Here is a 21,612-nt window from a genome sequence, read left to right as displayed (position 1 = left end):
CGAGTAGAAAAAATGTATTTCGAAATGGCTGAATAGACTCCAAAGTTAAAATGCCGACGCCGCCGACTACGTGCAAGGCACTCGTAAAAGATTATTGCGAAAACTGTACATTTGCTGGAGTGCACTTTATTGCTGACGATACGAAACATTGGTTTGAGAGGTAAGTTATTAAATTAATACATTGTAGAGTCCCTTTAGTTTACGAAGCAAAGGTAGACAAAATGAGAACCGTAAAACAATTCACGATCTTTGTAAGTGGGCTCTAACTTGTTATCTCAAGTATTGTAAGTCAGATATTCGAATGGATGGAGTAATAAAACAAACGGAGAAAGGAAGATCACACCCTCTGAAAATTAAGGTCTATAATAGACTATATAATTTATATATTTATATTAATACCTATTCTGCTTTTTTTTGTTCAATGCCTGCACCTATCACTGTTTCTGTTTAGCCTGCTGGTTGACTGGTAGAGAATGCCTTTAGGCATTAAGTCCGCCATTTGTACTTTATTTGTTATATTGTGCAATAAAGTTTAAAATAAATAAATAAATAAAAAATACCTAACGCTATATTATAGCGTTAGGTATTGACTTTAAGGTACACCCGGGCAATCGATTTTCTATCGAGGTATTTTTTCTGTACCTACTAATCTCTAAAGATCTAGAAATCTATTCCTGAATAGATTCCCTCGAATAACTCCTGAGTTTGTGACCCAACGATTCAAATACCATCATACGTGTTAGATTTACGAAATCCGAGTTCACTTCCAACAGTCACAATACATAATCTTATAATTCTAGATGGTTCTGGTTGGCTCTAGTGATTCTCTCGTGGTACGGTTCCGCTATCCTGATCATAGCGGCATGGGATGCGTTCCGGGACAGTCCCATCAGCTTCGGCTTGGAGACCACGTACACCAAGTGGAACACGGAACTGCCCTCGGTGGCTGTGTGTGAGGCCTCTAATGATGATAAACTTTTCAGCGTGTGTGATGCGTAAGTTTTTTTATGCTACATCGGTGGCAAACAAGCATACGGCCCGCCTGATGGTAAGCAGTCTTCGTAGCCTATGGACGCCTGCAACATAAGCCAGGTTTATACATGATTATGTGGTAACGGTAAATGATGAAGTAAGTAATAAAAAGTAGGTACCTAAATATATTTTATTTCCATTCCATACCAGCTCGTAAAGAAAGTTGAACTATCCACAAGATTAGCAAAGTATGTATAAGTATAAGTATGTGTAAGTATGTATGTTAAACTTTTAGTTATTTTCTCATGTTGGCTGGTGGGATGACTATTGATTACTTATGATTGCTTGTAAGTCATTCGTGACGGTGAATTATTTTGAATGATACCTAAATATGTAATATAAAGCGTTTATTTGGATTTGATTTGCAATATTTCAAAGTTAGTATTTTCCTCGCGTTGGGGTTGGAAAAAAAATTGTTTCACTCGGTAGAGTTACACCAAGTTTATAGAAGTTTGACGTTTAAATAAAATAACACTTGCACAGTTTGGGCTATCAAAATCGCTGGCAACTTAGCTTGGCCTAACTCTAGCAAAGTTAGTTTGGCCCTCGTGCTTTAAAACCCTCACCACACTCAATATTTCACTTTTTAAACCAACCCTTAGCGGTTCAATTTTGAAATCTTTCGCTTGCTCGGGTATCAATATTAGCACGAGGAGTTAAACAAGAGCTTTGCCCCCTCCTCTTGTAAAACAAGTAACTATTATGGATTTACTCTCAGTCATATTTAGAAAATCAGAGATTATACTACTCTTTGATACAGAGTCAATACGTAAATATCTTAGGTTATCTACTCTCTCTTCAAAGCACTATGGTCCTGTGTCCTGTGAGACACTTCTATGTTTTGTTTCAGCATTTGGCCTCCGGACCACCTTTTGGATCTGGAAGACGCCTTAAAGGACATCACCTACTTCCGTGGAATTTCGTACAGTCTCACCGAAGTCTGTGCTATCGAAAAACCTGACCCTGGTTGTCTCTTGTCTAATTACAGGTATTTTAATATAATGTTGAGTAAATATTTTACGTAATAAAAGAGAGACAAAGACAAAGACAAAGCATTTATTGCCAACATTTTACACCGTACATAATTACATAATATGGACCCTGAAAGGGCGCAGCAATCTTACAACTAAATAACAAAATAAAACTAGGTATACTGCAATGGTTTACATTAAATTATTTCTAATATATATATTAATTAAACATTCTGTCTTCAAAAAACTCCTGTAGCGTGTAAAAGGATACTTATCTATTAGAAATACACTAAGTGCTTTTATGAAAAAAATTAGGTTTTCTATTTCTTTTAATGGTTGCGGTAGTTTATTGAAGATTTTATTACACATCATGTGTGGTCCGGAGTGAAATATTTTTAAGCTAGAAGTAGGTAAGGAAAGATAGTTATTTTGGCGGAGATTTAATGGTTTTACATGGCGATCTTTAGCTTGCAGAAAGAAAGAGCTGTGTATTTTGACGAAAGTGCAAACTTCAAAAATATATAAGCAGGTTAGTGTTAGTATTCTCAGGCTTTTAAAATTGCAGATTATAAGAGTTTTCACGGCGATGGATCCAACAGATGTTAAAACTTTTTTTAAGGAAAACGTAGTCAACGAAAAAATCTCAAATGGAGTTGGCCGGTCGAAGTATTTAGCAGATGTCGCCAGCATAGCTTGCCCTGTCAATCCCTAGGATTGTGTCAAATTTTCGTTTTTTTTAAATGGAGTTTTACGGCTTGGATGCCAGCCAAATTTCATAGAAAAAGGGGCAAGCTATGATGGCGCCATCTATGCAAACCTTTGAAAGTTGCCAACCCCATTGACAACTACCTAAGTACAGACCGTTGAGTTATTATTACTTCATATAGAGAATTAAGCCATATCTCATCTCAAACGTAACCTGTAGGCGAGGGGAGCGGGCCGTAAACCACGCGACCAAAACGTCGTAAGCGCCGTAAAATTCATGGCGCTTACGCGTCTAATTCGCGAGACTGACGCTCCGCTTCCATAGTTTGTTGTCGGCCGGCAACAACTCATGGCGCAATATACTGGTTCTCTATGCTGGTTCTATACGTAGTAATATGTAGTTCAATGTTACACCTTTTTTTTTTGCATACCTACTAGTTGTATTGTGTTATATTACAGCTACTACGCCAGTTTGATACGCAGTGCTTGCCCGGAAATCATAGTAAATTGTTCTTACAATGACGAGCCCTTCGATTGTTGCGAATACTTCCAGCCCATAGAAACTGACGTGGGAACCTGCTTTATCATCAATTCCATTCAAACTGAGTATGTTCAAGTTATAAACATCTAAAGCTTCTTATTGGTCTTTGCTGTTACCTAAATATAAGAACATGGGATGGGAGCTTACGCCTCTGTTTAAGCGGAGTGGACCTATGGCCCCTATGGGCTTGGAGTCCACGAGGCCCCCTTTTAGGAAATACTTCGTCTACTTAGGGCTGATAATTTGAGCTTGATACAAGTGTACCTACTTATCCATTTCGATAATGTTTTTGTAACATAGGTATTCTATGTTAAATTAATGTTGTATTAAGCAGAAACATCTGCAGACGATGCCATAAAGCTTAGAACTGATTTAATAGTGGAAAAAATCATTGTCTCGGGCAAGAATCGAACTCGCGACTGATGGATCACTAGCCCATCTGAGCCCATCGCTCTGCCAAATGATCTACCGATACTTCACTCGATATTCTATGTTTTAGGAAACCGAAACCATTTCCGATGGTAAGCAATATGAGAAATAAGCGGTCAAGCATTAAGTTCGAATTGTTATTGCCCTCAACGGTAAGACTAAGAGTACTTATCTACTTTTATGTAACATATTAAACACTTGCTACAAATTAATCATGGTTCAATGTTTGATAGATGTACACATTGGGGAATGATGAGGTCCCAAGTATTACTACGTTACAGTCATCAACTATGAAAATTCAACTCGGACATAAATATAGGTAGGTCATGTTTACTTATTGTACCATTAATTCAGAGGATTCTTTAAAATATGTAAAATTAGCTGTTTTAAATGAGGTTCTTTCATCCGAAATCAAGTACCAAGATATTTTACTTTACTCTCTGAGAAAGGGATACGTCCGTCGAAATTATGCACACATACCTCATAACATTTCAGTCGCCAAGTTGCGGTGCGGGATATCGAGAATGATCCACTGATAGTGGAGACGAGTTCTGAGCAGCGAGCTTGTAGGTTCCACAGTGAGAACGAGGACGGCCTGTACCCACACTATTCGTACAGTGCCTGCACCGTGCTATGCCGGAAACGAGCGCAGATGGACATTTGTAAATGCAACGATCATTTTATGCTTGGCACGCGTAAGTTTCGCTCGTTTCTTCCCAGAACGTGCAAAATGTGGAACGAGTTGCCTCCTGAGGTATTTCCTTTGCGCTACGACATGGGATTCTTCAAGAAGCGGGTATTTATTAGGGTTCTCAAAGGTCGGAAATGCTTAAGTGGCTCCTGCGATGTTGCTTATATCCATGGGCGATGATGAGTGCTTCCCATCAGGCGGCTCGTTCACATAAAAAAAGGTAACCTGGTGATGATTATAATGTGTACAAATAAAGACTTATTTTAGGGCCGATATGTACAACAGTATAAAGGTCCTTTAAAATAATAAATAAATAAAAAAAAGTTATTTTTTATGAGCTTTTTTTTGCATGTTGCACTTTCCTCGCAATAGTGAGGTGAAAAGATTTGTGTTACACACGGATGCAAATGTATTTTACTTCTCGTGTGTTGAAACACTCGCGGGTAAAATACAACTTTGCACCCTTGTATAACAAATAACTATTTTCTTATGAGGTACGCTTTGTATGAGGTAATAAAAGTACCAATAAGTAGAACAAATGAAATTCGAAATAATCAGTAACCCGGGGCTCCAAAGAGAAATAGAATTCCAATTTAGACTATAGATTTATTATCGTTTAGTGTAAACAATATTCGCATGTTTACTTTATTAATGCTGCAGACTACCTAATAGCTATTTACCTGCTATTTATTTAAAAAAAATATCTGGTTACCACATCTGATCCCGGTCGGTGATACTTACTAGTTACTTGGGTGATACTGATATTTCTTCTCACCCCCCAAGCCGTACATTCAGATTTAGTATTGCATAAGCATCAGAGCACTGTCATGACTTGGTGATGATGTTAAAAAAAAAAAAAATCAATGCTGTAATTTCTAGCTGAATCAGATCGCTGCAACATATCGGGTCTCGCATGCATACACGCGCACGCCAACTATCTGACCACCCTCAAACCGCACTGGGCCACCCGACCGGGGCTCTCTTGTGACTGCCTCCCGTCTTGTGACGAGACGGAGATCACCATAATTAAAGACGTTGATATTTCGTAAGTATAAACGAACAATACCCCTGAAAATATTTTTTCGCCACATCAGCACCTAGCTCGTAAAGGCTCTCTTTTTATTTAAAAGACTGCAGAAAAAATTGCATTTTATCCACAAGAGTGGTAAAGTAAATATGATGCAAATTTTAAGTTGATTCTTCATATTGGCTGGTAGAATTGGCTTTAAAGTATAATATTTCAGGCGGTGCTATTGATTAAAACGAATTTCTTCATATATATCTACACAGCTCATCTATTCCTTAGACGGCTGTTAAGAGATACGGACACAATACTATCAAAATCAGTCAGTTAATTCGAATGGGTGATGCGGGATCAAAGGCTATGTCATGTTACTTCAGTTTTCAACATTCATACTTGATTAGCTTGCTCTATGTACAATGTACATACATAAATGGCCATGACCATTTGGGACGTGTGTTCTTGTATGTCCTAAATTAACCGTTAAAATGTTTTTTTAGACATCGCTTAAAGAAGGATAAGAAAAAAGCAACAGTAGAAATGGTCTTAGCTTACTTGCCCACTGAAAGGTACAAACGGAACGTCGTAAGAAGCCGCCTTGACCTCGTCGGTAAGATTAGACCAATTCCACTTAGTTTGTAGCGCATGCATGAGATAGATTACCAGATATTATTTTCGCATTCATGTATTTTTACCCACGAATAATTCAAGGTTGAAAGTTGAAATGTTGTACATATGTAAATCGGATGACAATGCAATAGTATAGTACCATTGAGCTCTCTGATAAAACAAGTTTTTGGTTGTTTAAAATTGTCTCGATGAGTTGCCTGTGGAATGAAAAGTACAGTCAGGGATAAAAACATGTACCAAAAATAAAAAAGTTGCTGTGGAAAGAAAAATACAGTCATTGATAGAAGTTTGTACCAAAATTGAAATTTTTGCCAAAAACTTATTATATCTATATACATACCTACGACATAGTACGACTACGATATATATCCTGTAGGTATTAACGGGAACATTGTGGTCTTATATGGTTATATTTTCTACTTTCGTCTTTAGTTTGCGAAGTTAATGTCCATTTATTTTAAACTCACTAATCAAAAGAACTTCGTCATTCGCAGTATAAACTTTTAATACTTATTACTCCGTACCTAAATTGTAACCACTGCTATTTTGCCAGTATCAGTCGGCGGAACTACGGGTTTGTTCGTCGGAGCCAGCATTATAAGCTTCGTAGAACTGATTTGTTATTTCACCATTCGCTTCTGCATAAACATCTGGCTAGAGCGGCGGGCAAGAAGAACTACTGTCGTACTGCCTCAAGACACTGAAACAGTGCGGATTGCGGATAATAGAGAGCAGAACGAAAATAATGATCAACGTCCGTACACTAGCAGTGGAGTCCCACAGTCCAAAGAAGAGTATGACAATTTTTATTCACAATCTAGTAACGAATAATAAGTTATACCTTTCCTAGTACTTAACTTTACTACTTACCGCTTTTTAAATATTTATCGAGGATGATGGACAAAATGCCTAGTGTAGTAGGCAGATTCTTCAAGAAGCTTTCGAAGCAAAACACCAGCAACTAAGTCCCACAATCCCGTGTCCAGTATGATAATTTTATTCACAATCGAACAACAGAGAGAAGCTGAAACTTTTGCACGCTTAGGAATTCTCTGCCTATAACTTTGCAACGTCTCATTTGTGTGAAACATTGTTTACATCGTGGCTTCACATTCCTATGCCATAGGTAGAAATGTTGCAATTGTCGGCGTAAAATACATATCTATACAACAATAATAACAATAACAATGACATAATAACAATGTCTTAATTAGCTATTATTAGGTATATAGATAGTATTGATAGTAATAATGTCGCGTCAAACAGCACAGAGCTAATTTGGATTAAGTACTTAGGTAGGTACCTATTTTTTCTTTGAGGTAGGATTTGATGTTAAATTGACTCAATATAATTTGTTCGCTCGCAAACTTAAACTTAATTGAAGTTAATTTAATCTTAGATAAAATCGTTTGTATATAATTATTTTAATAATTAAATAATGTACCTTAATTAAGCCGAAATGGTTATATTACAATAATAATATATGTAAGTACCCATTTATGTTTGCCTGATTAAATACTGTTTACTAAGTAAATGTAACCCTCGACCGAAAACATCTCAAGCGCCGAAGCTTTTAGTCTGATTGAAGACTTAAGACCGCATACTAAATTTACGATCGGATACGACAGCAAATAACTCTTACCTATAGGTGCATTGTGTGTCTTCTACGAGTAATAGAAGAAGAAAGTAATCAAGTAAACCTTCTCGACCGCCCTATTTCTGGGACGAACCAAACTGTAAAACGAGGTGCTGTCTGGTATTTTTAGGTAGGTACTAATTAATGATTAATTAAAGGTTTGTCTGTCTATGCGCCTTCAATGTCAACACCCAATACAACCTCGTTACTGCAGTGCTAAGACCATGTTTGCTAATGCGGGAGTACCTGATTTTTATGCAATCATGCGGTCGGTCCCGCATAACTTCGCTCTGGGCAAACGTATGGCAAAACTCGCAGCAAAATGATATTCTGGCGCTGTTTACTGTCAACCCGAGCAATAACATCCTAAAACACTGGACGGCCGTGCACCTGGACGAAAATGGAAAATAATAAGTATGTACTTATTTAAGGTATAATTTAACAAAGGATCTATTTATAGCTTCCGCATCATTGTATTGTATTGTATTTTTAAATTTTATGTTACCTAATTTTATTGTATAAGTTTAAAACTTGAAATAAACAATATTATTATATTATTATTATCCTTGGATATCACGGGCCTATAAATCCCGGTCTTTTGATAGGCTTGCGTGGGGATATAGATCCAACACGTAGAGGCCCCCCTTGGAGAGCTTTAATGTCATGTAGAATGCCTGCTGGAACCCGTTCACAGGTGCAACAATAGACACCCATGAACCGGTCGCAGCAGGCATTGGGACTATTGTAGAAAAAGTGAACAGTATACCGGTTTATGGATTGAAGTTTGGCTGGTCAAAAGATTGGGCTATTGCTGAGAGGTCCGGACACCTGCCATAACAATGTCTGTACACGTTATCGAGGCAGGCGGTGACTCGCCGCTGACTAGATGGGCCCCTGAAACTGCCGTCGTAAAGACGACCAGGAGTAACACCGGTGTGAGCGGCTCAGGGGTGTCGAGAGGTGTGCGCCGCTTTCTACCCAGTGGCTGTTAGCAGCCACTGTGCCAACTCGCGTCTTATGCATCTTTCACTTCCATCCCTGGAGCATATAGCTCTTACGACTCCCCTCTGGACGGCCAATGAAGGCAAGCCAGAGCTGAGAGTCCTGCGGGTCCACTTGGGGTCCACTCCGACCGACGAAGACACGCCGGAGACGGAGACCCTGACCGACTCTCTGGAGCACTCGGGTCCGTGGGGTCGTCACTCCCCAACAGCTCGCCACAAGCATTATTATTATGTTTTTCACTAATCACTTAATTAAAATATATTTCAATATTTTTAAAAGCTCTTATTTAATTAAAGCTATTTGTAAAATGTGACCAATACCTTATTACATTACCAGTCTATGTCTAAGTAAATACAATAAATAAATAAGATAATGCAAGCATAAAAAACCGGCCAGGCGCCAATCGGACCCGCCCACCGAGGGTTCCGTACAAATTTAACAATTTCTTTACTTTATTTTTATTTTTTACAAATTTAGAGTTTTCAAATTTTTCCCTATATTTGTAGTGTAAGACGATTTTACTTGCCAAATTTCATAGTTCTAGGTCAACGGAAAGTACCCTATCAATTTTGATTCCCTTGAGATTGTTGAGATATATGTACCTACATACGTTTTTTGCAGCATAAACGGCCGTATCTTTTTTTCACGTTAACTTTTCACAGCCTCAAGGAGTGCCTGAGTTTGTTTCCATTTATTTATGACCCTATAAATTTAACATACATCCTTTTTTTTAAGTTTGTTAAGCTTTCTATAAGTATAACTTGATGCACCCAATAAATAAAATAAAAATAGACGTATGTCCGACCAGTGTTACGAAATACTACAAACAAATTACCCAATTTAAACCAAGCCAGTATATCAGCCGGAACATGAGACGGGTATTATTGCGACATAATACCGGGTTAGTGCAATGTCCTTTATATCCTGATATGTTATAGTGTAATTGGCTTATTGGCCCTTTGAGCGCCAAGCGTCGAACACAGATGAAGTCGTACTCTCGTTGCCACCAGCAATACGATGCACCTACATCAGTTAGTTTATATAAGTATCCGAGTCGACTTTGTTTGTTTTGATAAGGAGTAAAGACTGTAACAGGAAAGATAAAACTAGGTAAAAGATGAAAGGTATTAGGTATGTACCTACCTATAGAATATTTAGGTATTTGTAGAGTTAAGTCATCAACTGATAACTGAGATTTTTTGTTTCAATAAACCGTGACAATATAAATCGTGACATTGTAAAAGAACCATGGAACTCAATATTCGACGTTGATACGTTCGTTGTTAATTAGCTACATATACCTGTGTAAATACTGGCTGCTTTCGGGATTCTATTATTAAATTTGAGATTCTTTTGTTTCAAGTATGATCTACTAATTATTTTTAGCGCCTGTTCCATAATTACGGCAAAGTACAATACGTAGCAGCCAAACTGTAATATCGGACGTATCGAAAGATTATTTCATTACCTACATTATTTTCATTAGAACAATAAATAAGGTAGATATTTACCACTTAGTTGTAGCAACATCTACTGTTCTGTTCACTGATTGGGCTCGTATTTCAAGTGTCAGGGAGGCAGATCAGATACTGAAATTTCAAATTTCTATGCAGGCCCCAATCATTTCCCGATATTTTACAGTTACTTCGTCATCATCAGTTTTGCGTAGACTGCTTCAATTGTTTGTCCTATAAAGCCGTAATAGACGACCACAGTAAGAAGCCCCCGTTCTGGAGGTGGCCCCGTTTCTCCAGGAAACCATCAGTTAACGCGGATGCAGTATTAGGTTAATTGAGGTTGTAGACAGCGTAATCAACTGCATCGGACTAAACAAGCTGTTCATGAGCATTCGGCGAGAGTTGGCTTAATATAGGTACAAGTCCTGGCACAGCTTTGTTACCTATTTATTAGTCTATACGGGTTTTAAAAAAAATTGTTTCTATCCATGAATGTTTGATAACGATAACGGATTTAATCAGACTGTTGTAACAAAAAATGGTTACAAAAGTAAATAGAAGTTTTGTAGAAATTATAAGAACGAATATAAAGAATTAACTATCTAAAATCAGTGAAAACACCGATTTAAAAAACCGGAAAAGTGCAAGTCGGACTCGCCCACCGAGGGTTCCGTATTTTTTAGTATTTGTTGTTATAGCGGCAACAGAAATACATCATCTGTGAAAATTTCAACCACATTTCAACTGTCTAGCTATCACGGTTCATGAGATACAGCCTGGTGACAGACAAACGAACAGACAGACGGAAAGAGGAGTCTCAACTTAATAATAGGGTCTCGTTTCATATTCATATTTTTTATTTGTATTAATCATACATTGTCATGGATGCGTAATTTAAGTACCCTTTGGATACGGAACCCTAAAAAGAAACACTTGTATACAGTGTATATTTTTGATACAAACACATATTCTAAGGCCAGGATTTCACTTGTAAGTTTTACTTACGTAAGTAGGGACACAGCTATACTACAGAATGAGATATGAATATCGTTATCTCATTCTAGCAAATAGCTTTGTCCCTACTTACGTAAGTAAAACTTACCTACCTAATAAATATAAGCAAAAATTAACTTTCATAATCATATGTTTTACTAAAAATTTACAAATTCTTTTTCACCTCAGCAGCTCGAACAAGCCTATTTCGTCACTCCCTGGAGTGAGGAAAGTGCGACTCCAGGGATTGAAACAAAGTAGCTTTTTAATTTAGTGAAAGCCATGAACTGCCACTTCATACTTCTATTACAAATTCGTTTATTTTGTTTGTTACTGTATTATTCTGTGTAATTCGAAATACATTTTAACCTTTAATATGTTCTCACTATAGTGAGGTGAAAAATTATATGTGCAACACGAGAGCAGTTATTTTACATCTCGTGTTTTTGAGTCCCGATAAAGCGAAAGACTCTAATTGAATCACGAGCGAAGCGATTGATTCTAAGTTAGAATCTTGAGCGTAGCGAGGGACTAAAATAAACGCAAGAAAAACCAACTTTCCTCTCTTGTTGCACAAATAACCATTTCCTTATAAAATAATTTCTCTCTGTTAGTTAAAAGGCTAAATTTCTTTTACAACCCGCCAGTGCACGCGATATCTGCACTATGCAGGTTTGCCATGTTACTGATGTTACATCTTTTGCTCCGGAAATATATTAATCATATTTCGTTTGCGCCTGGGATGACGTGCTTGTTTTTGATTTGTTTTTTTTTATATTTTTTTATGTTAAGTAATTAAAGTGTACTTTATGGTTTAGTTTAGAAATGACATTTGTACCTATTATTATTCTCATTAAATTTAAAAATCCCACGAAGGGTTTTCCTCCCATTGACAAGAAAAGTTAAGTAATTGATTATGAAAGCTTAAATTATCTAGCAGGAGGTAAGAAAGTATTTTTATTAGATTCAATAAAACAACAGTCAGACTAGAAACTTAATTTAAACTTTAAATTAAAGTATGAAACATTACGCCTAGACGTTGAACTAATCAACAAAACATAAATTCGTAATACATTGTCTGTAAGAAAATACTGTCTTCACGATATCATTATGTAAGTACCAATGAATAATTTTATTATCTTTTGTACGTTTATGCTAAATACAATATGCTTACAGATATAATATTTTCAGGAAAAAGGTAGCATATTTTTGGTTTCTAATTTCCAGTTAAACAGATATTCTTCTAAAATGACTTAAATTTACATCTAGTATAAGGTAGGTACTAAGAGTAAAGGATGACTCACGTAAGACCGGGCCGTGTCCGGGCGCTTACTTTTCTATGACATGACAGGTGATTACGTGGTGCTTTCCATAGAAAACGAAGCGCCGGAAGCTCCTGCCCGGACACGGCCCGGTCTAACGTGAGTCATCCTTAACACTTTTAATTGACCCCTTGTAGTATGTCGTCAACACGTTCACTGCAGTCGAAAGAACCACTGCAAAGTAGGTAGGTAGGTAGTAGGTAGGTATGATTACTCGTACACAAATTGCCGCAGCGAAGGTGAATACAGTTTAGGTACGATGGATCATTTAACAGTGTCCACAATATTTTAGTAGGTACATAAATTAAAAACATCAGTCGATATAAAGGCAGTCATCTGTAAATATAATAATGGAAATTGTACCTGCCGTGGAATTAAAGAAAGTAGGGTATATATTATTCTTATGTTATAATAATTTAAGGCTGTCGTTTGTAGTTAAAAGGAATCTTATCGGACAGGTGATATACGATCCAAATAAATGACTCTTCACGAAGTAGGCACCTACCGCCCTATAAGGGCCCTTTTTTTAGAACAACACGTCTACAGTGTAGTTGTAGAGGCGTCGGTGTCGCGGAAAGGGCCTTCAAGCCATAAATACTATTTGATTCTGCTATACTTAACCCATTTCAAAAATAAATTAATCCTACAATTCCATATTTTTTAAATTATTTTTTAACATCAATATTCATAATTGCAATTAAAACCATCGCTATTAGTACACCTATAAGAAACCTCATACATAATCGAACGGCAAGCAGGTAGGTATTTCTTACTATGTTCTAATGGTGCTGACATAATCCAATAACGGCATCGTACCGACATAGCTAAGAAAGGTTTTCATTTACTTCAATCCTCCGATTTTTTATTATTAAAAGTTAACACGTTCCCTGGTCAGTATGGGGACCCATACAAAATTATATGACAAAGTCACACGTCTAAGTGTGGTTCTACTTTGAAGTTGTGAACCCTTAGTGGTAGCTTTTCCTTAAAAAAAAAGAAACATGACCCCACATTGGGGGCATCCGGACAGGGAACGTGTTAAACTTACCTTACAAAACCCCAAGAAAAGCTTAGAAGCAGTAAACACATTCGGATCCGAAAAACCACTGTCTCCACAACGAAAAGTCAATGCACTGTTCCTAAACCCATGTTCATGTCGCAAGTTTTCGGTTCCGTTAGCCAATGAATCAGGTGCGCCGCATCAGCCACCACCGACTACACGGCCCGTGGAGCTGGAACCGCCGGTAGCGCATGCAGTGCCATTGCGGGATCTGTTGCATGCGGCGAATAGCTTCCATCTAAAAGGGAATATTTAACAATTATGTTTAGCGCATAAAGGCATCCAATTTATCTAAAAACATAGGTATCTGTAGGTAGAGCAACCCGGAGCTAATTTGTCTTTTTTTCTTCTTTAAATTGTGTAGTAGATTTAACAATCTATAGCGCTTAACAGCACAATAGATATAATGCTTAACAGCACAATTAACTAAAAATAGACAAGACAGTGGAAATTAAGTGGATGCCCGCCACTGTCATACTGATACAGTACGACTTAAGTAGCTCCGTTTATAAAACAACCGACATATAGCAAAAACAAGTTTTGTATGAAAAACTTAAATACGGTGTATTTTTTAACTATGGTATCTGAAGCTATATAAACTAATAGAGACATAGATATACCTTATCCTATTGTAAGTACAAAGTTTCAGAGCAAACTAGTTACTTTGTTTTGAAATTAGAGCGTAACTACGTTTGTATGGAGAAATATTTGTATTTATTACTTACATGAATTTATTAGTTTCATTCAGCTAAATAGTGACTGAGTTTTTCTAATTTCATATTTGTATACAAACTTTTAAAGTTTGTGCCTTAAAAAGTGTGTTGAAAAGTTGAAAATAAAGATTGAGAATCTCACAAGAGCCAGAGCACAAGATTCACATCACGTCTAAACAATTTTTAGTTTCACCTCTTCGCCTAAGTAGGTACAGAGATTATATTTAGTCACTAAGTGTTGGCCTAAAACAGCCTTATTTAAACACAAAACAATTACATATTGCACCCTTGTTTATTAATTAATAATGACGTAGCGTAAGTCGTGCGAAAAGCATATATAACATAATAGCTGTAGGTACGTAATGGTAATTAAACGTAATTTGATGTTACGTAAAACATGGTTAATATTTGTTGGTGCAATCTTTTCGTCTACGAAAAACACCACAATTGTATTTTAGAAGAACAATGCACGAGGCGTTCACACAATGAGTACCTAAGGGCTCTACAGTGAAGGATCTCTAGCTCTTCTCTACATTCTCGCAGTTGCTCTTTAAGTGTTAAAATAGTTGCCAGTTCACTGCACTGCCGGGTTAATCGTTATTACTCATAACAAAACCATACAATACAATCATTTTTATTTGCAAAAAAAGGGTAACGTTTACGTCTTAATGTAAACAGTGGTTTGTTTCACCTTTTCAGCTGTGTACAACAGCATGCAAATCCACGAAGGCATCAAAATAGTTATTTGTTTTACAAGGGGGCAAAGTTGTTGTTTAACCTCTCGTGCTAATATTGATAACCAAGCAAGCGAATGATTCCAAAATTGTCACGAGCGTAGCGAGTGGTGCGAAAAATGGAATCTTGAGAGTTGCGAGGGTTTCAAGGCAGGAGGGTTAAACAAATTTTGCCTCCGAGTGGAAAACAAAATTTTTTCACCACACCAACACAAGGAAAATACTAGTTAACTGTAAAATAACAAACAACATCAAAGCAAATCGATTCAAAATGACTGTTATTAAATATTTATCATTCAAAATCATCATTTAAAAGTCAATTCTACCAGCAAACATAAGAAAACAACTTAAAATTTGCATTTAATTACATTGCCACACGTGTGAATAAAATGCAACTTTATTGTCAGTTTTTGAACACTCAAAAGGGAGCCTTTACCAGCTGGTGTGGTGAAAATTAATAAATGGGCCTTGATATGTTAATATCAAAATTAATGCAAATTAATAATCACGTGAAGTCCATTATATGATTAAAATATACGCAATACATACAATTTCTACTATTTAGATTTTTTTTACGCGCGTGCAAAAGCTCGACCGGCATATGTTTAATGTACAAATAACATATTAAATACCTAGATAAAATTCATACCAGTTGAAATAAAACTATGAAAACGGATTATATCGCGTATATTGAATTTATAATACATCCCGACATTTCGAACTCTTTACAGCGTTCGTGGTCAACGGGTTCATACCAGTTATTAATTAAGAGATTTTACAAATAGTTTATAATATGGACACTAAAAACCTTTATTTATTTGTGAAATAGATGTTTAAAATAACAATTATATTACGACATCATTTCAATGCATACTATTCTCTAGTCCAGTGACTCAAAGCTTATTTTAGGGCCAGATTGATTTTTGAAAGTAAAAAATTGGGTGTATTAGGTACGTACCTACCTGTAGGTGCCTTGTTACTATTTATTGTACTTAATAAAAAATTACACGAGGTGATGTACTCACATAGTCAATATTCCCGGGTCGGAACGGGTACGCCTCCACACACAGCTGGGCCACCAGCACCACCAGCACTAAGCACACTTGGACCTTCATCGTGATCCCTCGGCGCTCAGAATCCTAATGAGCGCCGTCTGGATGGCCCGCCGTTTATAGGGGAGCCACCCACGCGCTTTCTTCGGGAGCGTGGATGCAACAGGCATTGTGTGTAGCACTTTTGATGATTAGAAAATGCGAATAATATACCTGTGATACATTTGAAGCGTTCAGGGGAAAACGGTGACTTTAAGCGTACCTAATTAACTTTTGACATTTAAAATGCCATATGCATATACATATATTTACACCGTTACGCGTTTACGCGGTTGCATAGCGTTTGGGGTGTAAGGTGTGAGAAGCACATCCGTGCTGATTTGCATTTGTGGCCACCTGACGAAGCCTTGCGGATCTTTTACATGTAACTATATTATTTTTTAAGAATTTCTCAAATTCTGTATTTTATTTTTAATGTAGTGTGCAAATAAATATTTCAAAATATATATTTACAGTAAGTATATAGTGCTAATTTACCGCCCTAGTGCGGTAACCAGCACTAGTGACTATACGTGCGTAGGTATCTGGAAAATTTAAAGGGCCATATCATAGAATAACTTATACTAGAGCGGTACTGTCATAGTAAATCTTGTAACCCCAGTAAATTCACTGCCATCTGTCGACACACTTTAAAACTAAAAATAAATATTTATAAAGATACGATAAAATGTATTTAAATATGGATAAATGATTTTTTTATTTGCATTAATTATTTTTATATGATTTTGACCCATGTTCTTTCACTGGTATGCGTTAAAATTATAAATAACAAACGAAACAGTCAACGCCCTCTATACGAGTGTAGGCCAAAACTAGTGGCGCCATCTGATCGAGAATCAAATTTTCGTGATTTTCGAGGCACGTTTTTTCCTTAGACTGTATCCATCTATTACGGAGTTATATCTATCTTTGGCCATATGTACTGTAAAACGTTGTACAATACACGTGCGAAAAGGTAATTCGCAACTCGTGTCGATTTAAAACCCTCCCTTCGGTCGTGTTTTAATTTATGGCCACTCGTTGCGCATTTCCTACTTTTCGCACTTGTATCGTAATGTACTAATACTACTTGTCCTCGCTACAGACACAAAATAAAACCGGCCAAGTGCGAGTCCGAGTCGGACTCGCGCACCGAGGGTTCCGTACTTTTAGTATTTGTTGTTATAGCGGCAACAGAAATACATCATCTGTGAAAATTTCAACTGTCTAGCTATCACGGTTCATGAGACGGACAGCGGAGTCTTAGTAATATGGTCCCGTTATTACCCTTTGGGTACGGAACCCTAAACAAATACGGTTAAAGATTCTTTATTCTTATAAGAATTTAGAACAATAGGATTTTTTTTTTTTCCTTCAGATATTCAGTTTCAGTGATGTTGCAGGGAAGCCTATATTTACAAATTCAGATGTATGTGATAAAAAGCGGCATGGTATTTTGCGTTGTCGTAGTTGTGTTGCAGTAATCTAAATATTTCAGGAAATAATGGTACATAGTACAATTAGCACCAAATAGATAGTGAAATAAGTACATCGTAACACACCTTTGTTACCAGATAAATGTGTTCCGACTTATTTTGCCACTTTGTCTATTACTATACTATACCTACATCTATTTGATGCAGACCGGATCGAAAATAGGGAATATTACGCAAAACTCTGCAAGGGGGCGCCACTACCACGATCTGAGGGTCTATCGCGAAACACGAAAATCGAAATTTCGTTATCTAACATTTCTGTCACTTGTATATTCGAGCGATAAAGAGGCAGATAGCGAAATTTCGGATTCGCGTTTCCCGGTAGGTCCTCTGTAAACAAACCACCTTGATGCATCAATGTCATATTTTATTATCTCTGAAAACTTGTCAAAACCTGTTAAAGGTGCAGTAAGTATGTATAAGTATATTTATTGCGAAAGGCTGTTAAGCGACTTAAGCCGCGCAGTGCAACAGGTCTTGATGGCATTCCTCCATATCTCGCAAAGGACTGCATATCCGCTTTAGAGGATCCGCTCTTGCATATTTACAACCTAGCGTTGAAATGTGCAGTCTATCCTGGCGTATGGAAGAAATCTAGAGTCACTCCTGTACCTAAGAGTGGTTCAAGTAATACGGAAGTAGAAACGTATAGTATAGACCCATAGCAGTCCTGTCTGTCTTTGGCAAGCTTTTTGAATCGATGATAGACTGTCAAATTAGCCATCAGATTTCCACCCAGCTTGCTGACGGCCAGCACGGGTTCCGTAGGGGACGCTCGACTTCCACCAACCAGACAGTTTTTGTCGACTATGTCTCCGCAGAAATGGACGCGGGCCACCAGGTTGACGCCGCGTATTTTGATTTTAAGAAGGCGTTTGACCTTGTTGATAACGACATCCTCTTGCAGAAGTGTGCTTCATTAGGTTTCTCGCCAAAGCTTCTTAAATTCTTCGCAAATTACTTAAGGGATCGATGTCAGGTGGTCAAGGTTGCTGGATGCGAGTCGAAGGCGTATTTCACCCGATCTGGAGTGAGCCAAGGAAGCACCCTAGGTCCGACGCAATTCATAATCATGATAAATGACTTGCCGGAAGTTGTAACCACTGCCAAGTGTTTATTGTTTGCAGACGACCTCAAACTCTTCCTGGGTGTCGGCGAAATAAGCGACTGTGAGGCGCTGCAGCGGGATATAGATGCGGTGGCTAAATGGAGTGAAGTTAATAAATTACATTTTAATGTCTCCAAATGTAAAACTATCACCTTTAACCGAATCCGCAAGCCGATAAATGCACCGTACACTCTGCATGGTATCCCGTTGGAGCGCGTCACAGAAATTCGTGACCTTGGACTAACGCTTGATAGGGAACTTAACTTCCGGCAACATATCACTACCACATGTTTGAAGTCGAGCAAAACACTCGGATTTATCATGAGGATGGCATACCAGTTTCCTAATCCGAATGTTGCCATAAGTCTTTACAATGCATACGTTCGCAGCAGACTGGAATTTGGCGCTATAGTTTGGGATCCCCACGAAGCAAAATATATCCTAAGTATAGAGAAAATACAGCGCAAATTTGCTAGGTTTATATACAGGCGTAAATATGGGTACTACCCCTATATGTATCCGTCACTATTTGTTACGGCTATGGTCGGATTGGACACTCTGGAATTGAGAAGGAAGTTGTTGCTCATAGTGCACTACTATCAGCTTCTAAATAATAGAGTTGACAATCCGAGTGTGCTAGGGCAGATAGGATTGCACGTCCCCGTTCTGAGGCGCGGAGGTGGCGCAGCAGTGAAACCGCGGCGACGCCCGCACCCGTTTGCGAGGAGCGTTGCGCGCACTCGACGGGGTGGTAATGCTCCCACGCGGAGAGCACTTTTGCTGCTGAACAAATTGTACGCGCAGGTTGCTGATACAGATATATTCCACGATAGTATGGGTGTTTTCGTGAGACGTGTTGGGCTGTGTCTTGGCAATTGTAACGCAATATAGGTGGGCAATTAATTTTAATTTGATTTGATTTATACATGTGTAATTTTAATATGATTGATTTATAATATGAGTGATTTATATAAACTTGATAATTTTAGGAATAAGGTTTAATGTGCAATTTGAATTATTTATAATGTAATTTAATCATATGACTGACTGAGTACAATTGGTAGTTTAAGAAATGATTTAAATTATAGTTTGACATGTAAATTAAAATAATGTAATATAATGTAATTTAATAATATGATTTATTGTAGTATGTAAGTGCTTTGGTTTATAACTGTAAACTTGCATATTTGGAAATAAAATAATAATAATAAGTTACTCTATGGTTTACTAAAAAGGCTAGTACTGCACTCTGGTGGCAGAACATTGCAGTAATATATCCCCTATAACTAAATCATTTCAGGAATAGATATGAGTAAATTGTTTTGTAAATCACGCGATAGTTGAACGACGAAACATTATTGACAAAACGTATTGTTTCGTGTCTATCAAATATTTATTTTCAAACAGTACACGGACGGCATCAGATACGAAATATTTCAATACAGTTTGAAGCCATGTACATTATTTGTTTATGTAAAGAAAACCATCATCAGTTTTAATTAATACCTACGTTCTTCGTAAATATTTGGTAAAATATATTCCCAACAAATGACCTGAATTCAGTAGCAGAGATAGTTGATCCCCTTTACAAACAAACATCTATGCAAGGAGTTAACTATCAGAAGTTCATATGTACTTTACCTTTGTGACTTCACAAGAGGTGCAAGTGCTCTATTATAACCTGGACTTTCTAAAATGATAGCTTAATTTGCATAATTTTAACACCAACTAAATCAAATTATATCCATATTTTTTTCTACCCTGGGTACACTAATTACGCGTTCATTTGTTTCTAATTATAATTAACGGCTCCTGGTTTATTAACAGCTACTTAATGAACGTTTTATTTTATTATATAGCTGATTACGTTAGCATTTTAGAATTGTTAAAGAACAAAAGTTCTTGAAGATAAGGTTCTTTTGTAGTCGCCGCAAGGCCAAGCCACACACAGATGTCAAATGGAGCAATCTCTGGGAACCATCTTATAGATAATGTAAAAGTATTGTAATAAAAGGATGGTCACTGGTTCCGCGCCCTATTGGCCCCTTATTGCCCCCTATTGGCCCTATTCCACAAAAGAGTATGTAATTTTATTTGGCATGCCAGACAGACCTAGGCTAGACTAGTACCTAAATATGTACTAGGTCGAGATACGTCTATACGTTATCTAACCATTTATTATTTTTGAGTCGCACTCGCAAAAGACAAAGTCAGCTAATTGATACAGCTATTAATTAATAAACTGAAATAAATGTCATATACGATGGAAAAAACCACACCACACACACACATTTTTTCCTTCGTATATGAAATTTATTTCAGTTTATAGTTTAAATAGTAGTGTGTCTACTTGAAAAAACACAAATTAAAATATTTTCATAGAAAATAATTTAATTAGTTCTTAGAATATTAATTCATGTTTATGTTCAACAATGAAAAAAAAATCTTACATAAAACCTTTTAAAAATAGGTGACCTGTCTAACCTGTCTTATTATAAATACACGTTGATAAAATCATTGGGCAGAAGAATCGGGTTAAACACGGGGCTGCCTGGTTCTTTAAAGTAGATAAAGTATACCTACTTAGTGCCAAAATAGTTATTTGTTATACAAGGGTGCAAAGTTGTATTTTACCCGCGAGTGTGGAATTGAAACACGAGCAAGCGAAAGGATTCTATAGTTGAACCACAAGCGAAGCGAGTGGTTCTAAAATAGAATCCTGAGCGGAGCGAGTGCTTCAACACACGAGAAGTAATAGTTATTTGTTATACAAGGGTGCAAAGTTGTATTTTACCCGCGAATGTGGAATTTATACACGAGCAAGCGAAAGGATTCTATAGTTGAACCACGAGCGAAGCGAGTGGTTCTAAAATAGAATCCTGAGCGTAGCGAGTGTTTCAACACACGAGAAGTAAAATACATTTGCACCCGTGTGTAACACAAAACTTTTCCCCTCACTATAGCGAGGAAAGTGCAA

The 21,612-nt window shown here is 37.2% G+C and overlaps 1 protein-coding gene across 1 annotated transcript; it reads left to right on the top strand.

The window, feature by feature from the left end:
* The first annotated feature begins 15 nt into the window (after nucleotides 1-15).
* LOC134745775 (sodium channel protein Nach-like) lies at nucleotides 16-6,862 on the top strand. The gene is made up of 10 exons (XM_063679861.1): nucleotides 16-160; nucleotides 801-995; nucleotides 1,883-2,020; nucleotides 3,168-3,314; nucleotides 3,749-3,830; nucleotides 3,912-3,997; nucleotides 4,174-4,373; nucleotides 5,249-5,414; nucleotides 5,891-6,000; nucleotides 6,574-6,862. Exons 1-10 carry the CDS (start codon nucleotides 51-53, stop codon nucleotides 6,849-6,851), a joined length of 1,512 nt encoding a protein of 503 aa, XP_063535931.1. The 5' UTR covers nucleotides 16-50; the 3' UTR covers nucleotides 6,852-6,862.
* Nucleotides 6,863-21,612: the final 14,750 nt, after the last annotated feature.

Source organism: Cydia strobilella, chromosome 12, assembly GCF_947568885.1.
Source record: "Cydia strobilella chromosome 12, ilCydStro3.1, whole genome shotgun sequence".
NCBI lineage: Eukaryota > Metazoa > Arthropoda > Insecta > Lepidoptera > Tortricidae > Cydia > Cydia strobilella.
Note: the sequence above shows the minus strand (reverse complement) of the source record. Positions and strands in the feature narration are given on the sequence as shown.

What these genes read in the sequence shown, in the direction of transcription:
- LOC134745775 (XM_063679861.1), top strand. Translation starts at nt 51, where the DNA reads ATGCCGACGCCGCCGACTACGTGCAAGGCACTCGTAAAAGATTATTGC. An exon ending in TCATTTTATGCTTGGCACGC is followed by an intron (nt 4,374 to 5,248) that starts GTAAGTTTCGCT and finishes TGTAATTTCTAG; the next exon opens with CTGAATCAGATCGCTGCAAC. An exon ending in AAGCCGCCTTGACCTCGTCG is followed by an intron (nt 6,001 to 6,573) that starts GTAAGATTAGAC and finishes CTATTTTGCCAG; the next exon opens with TATCAGTCGGCGGAACTACG.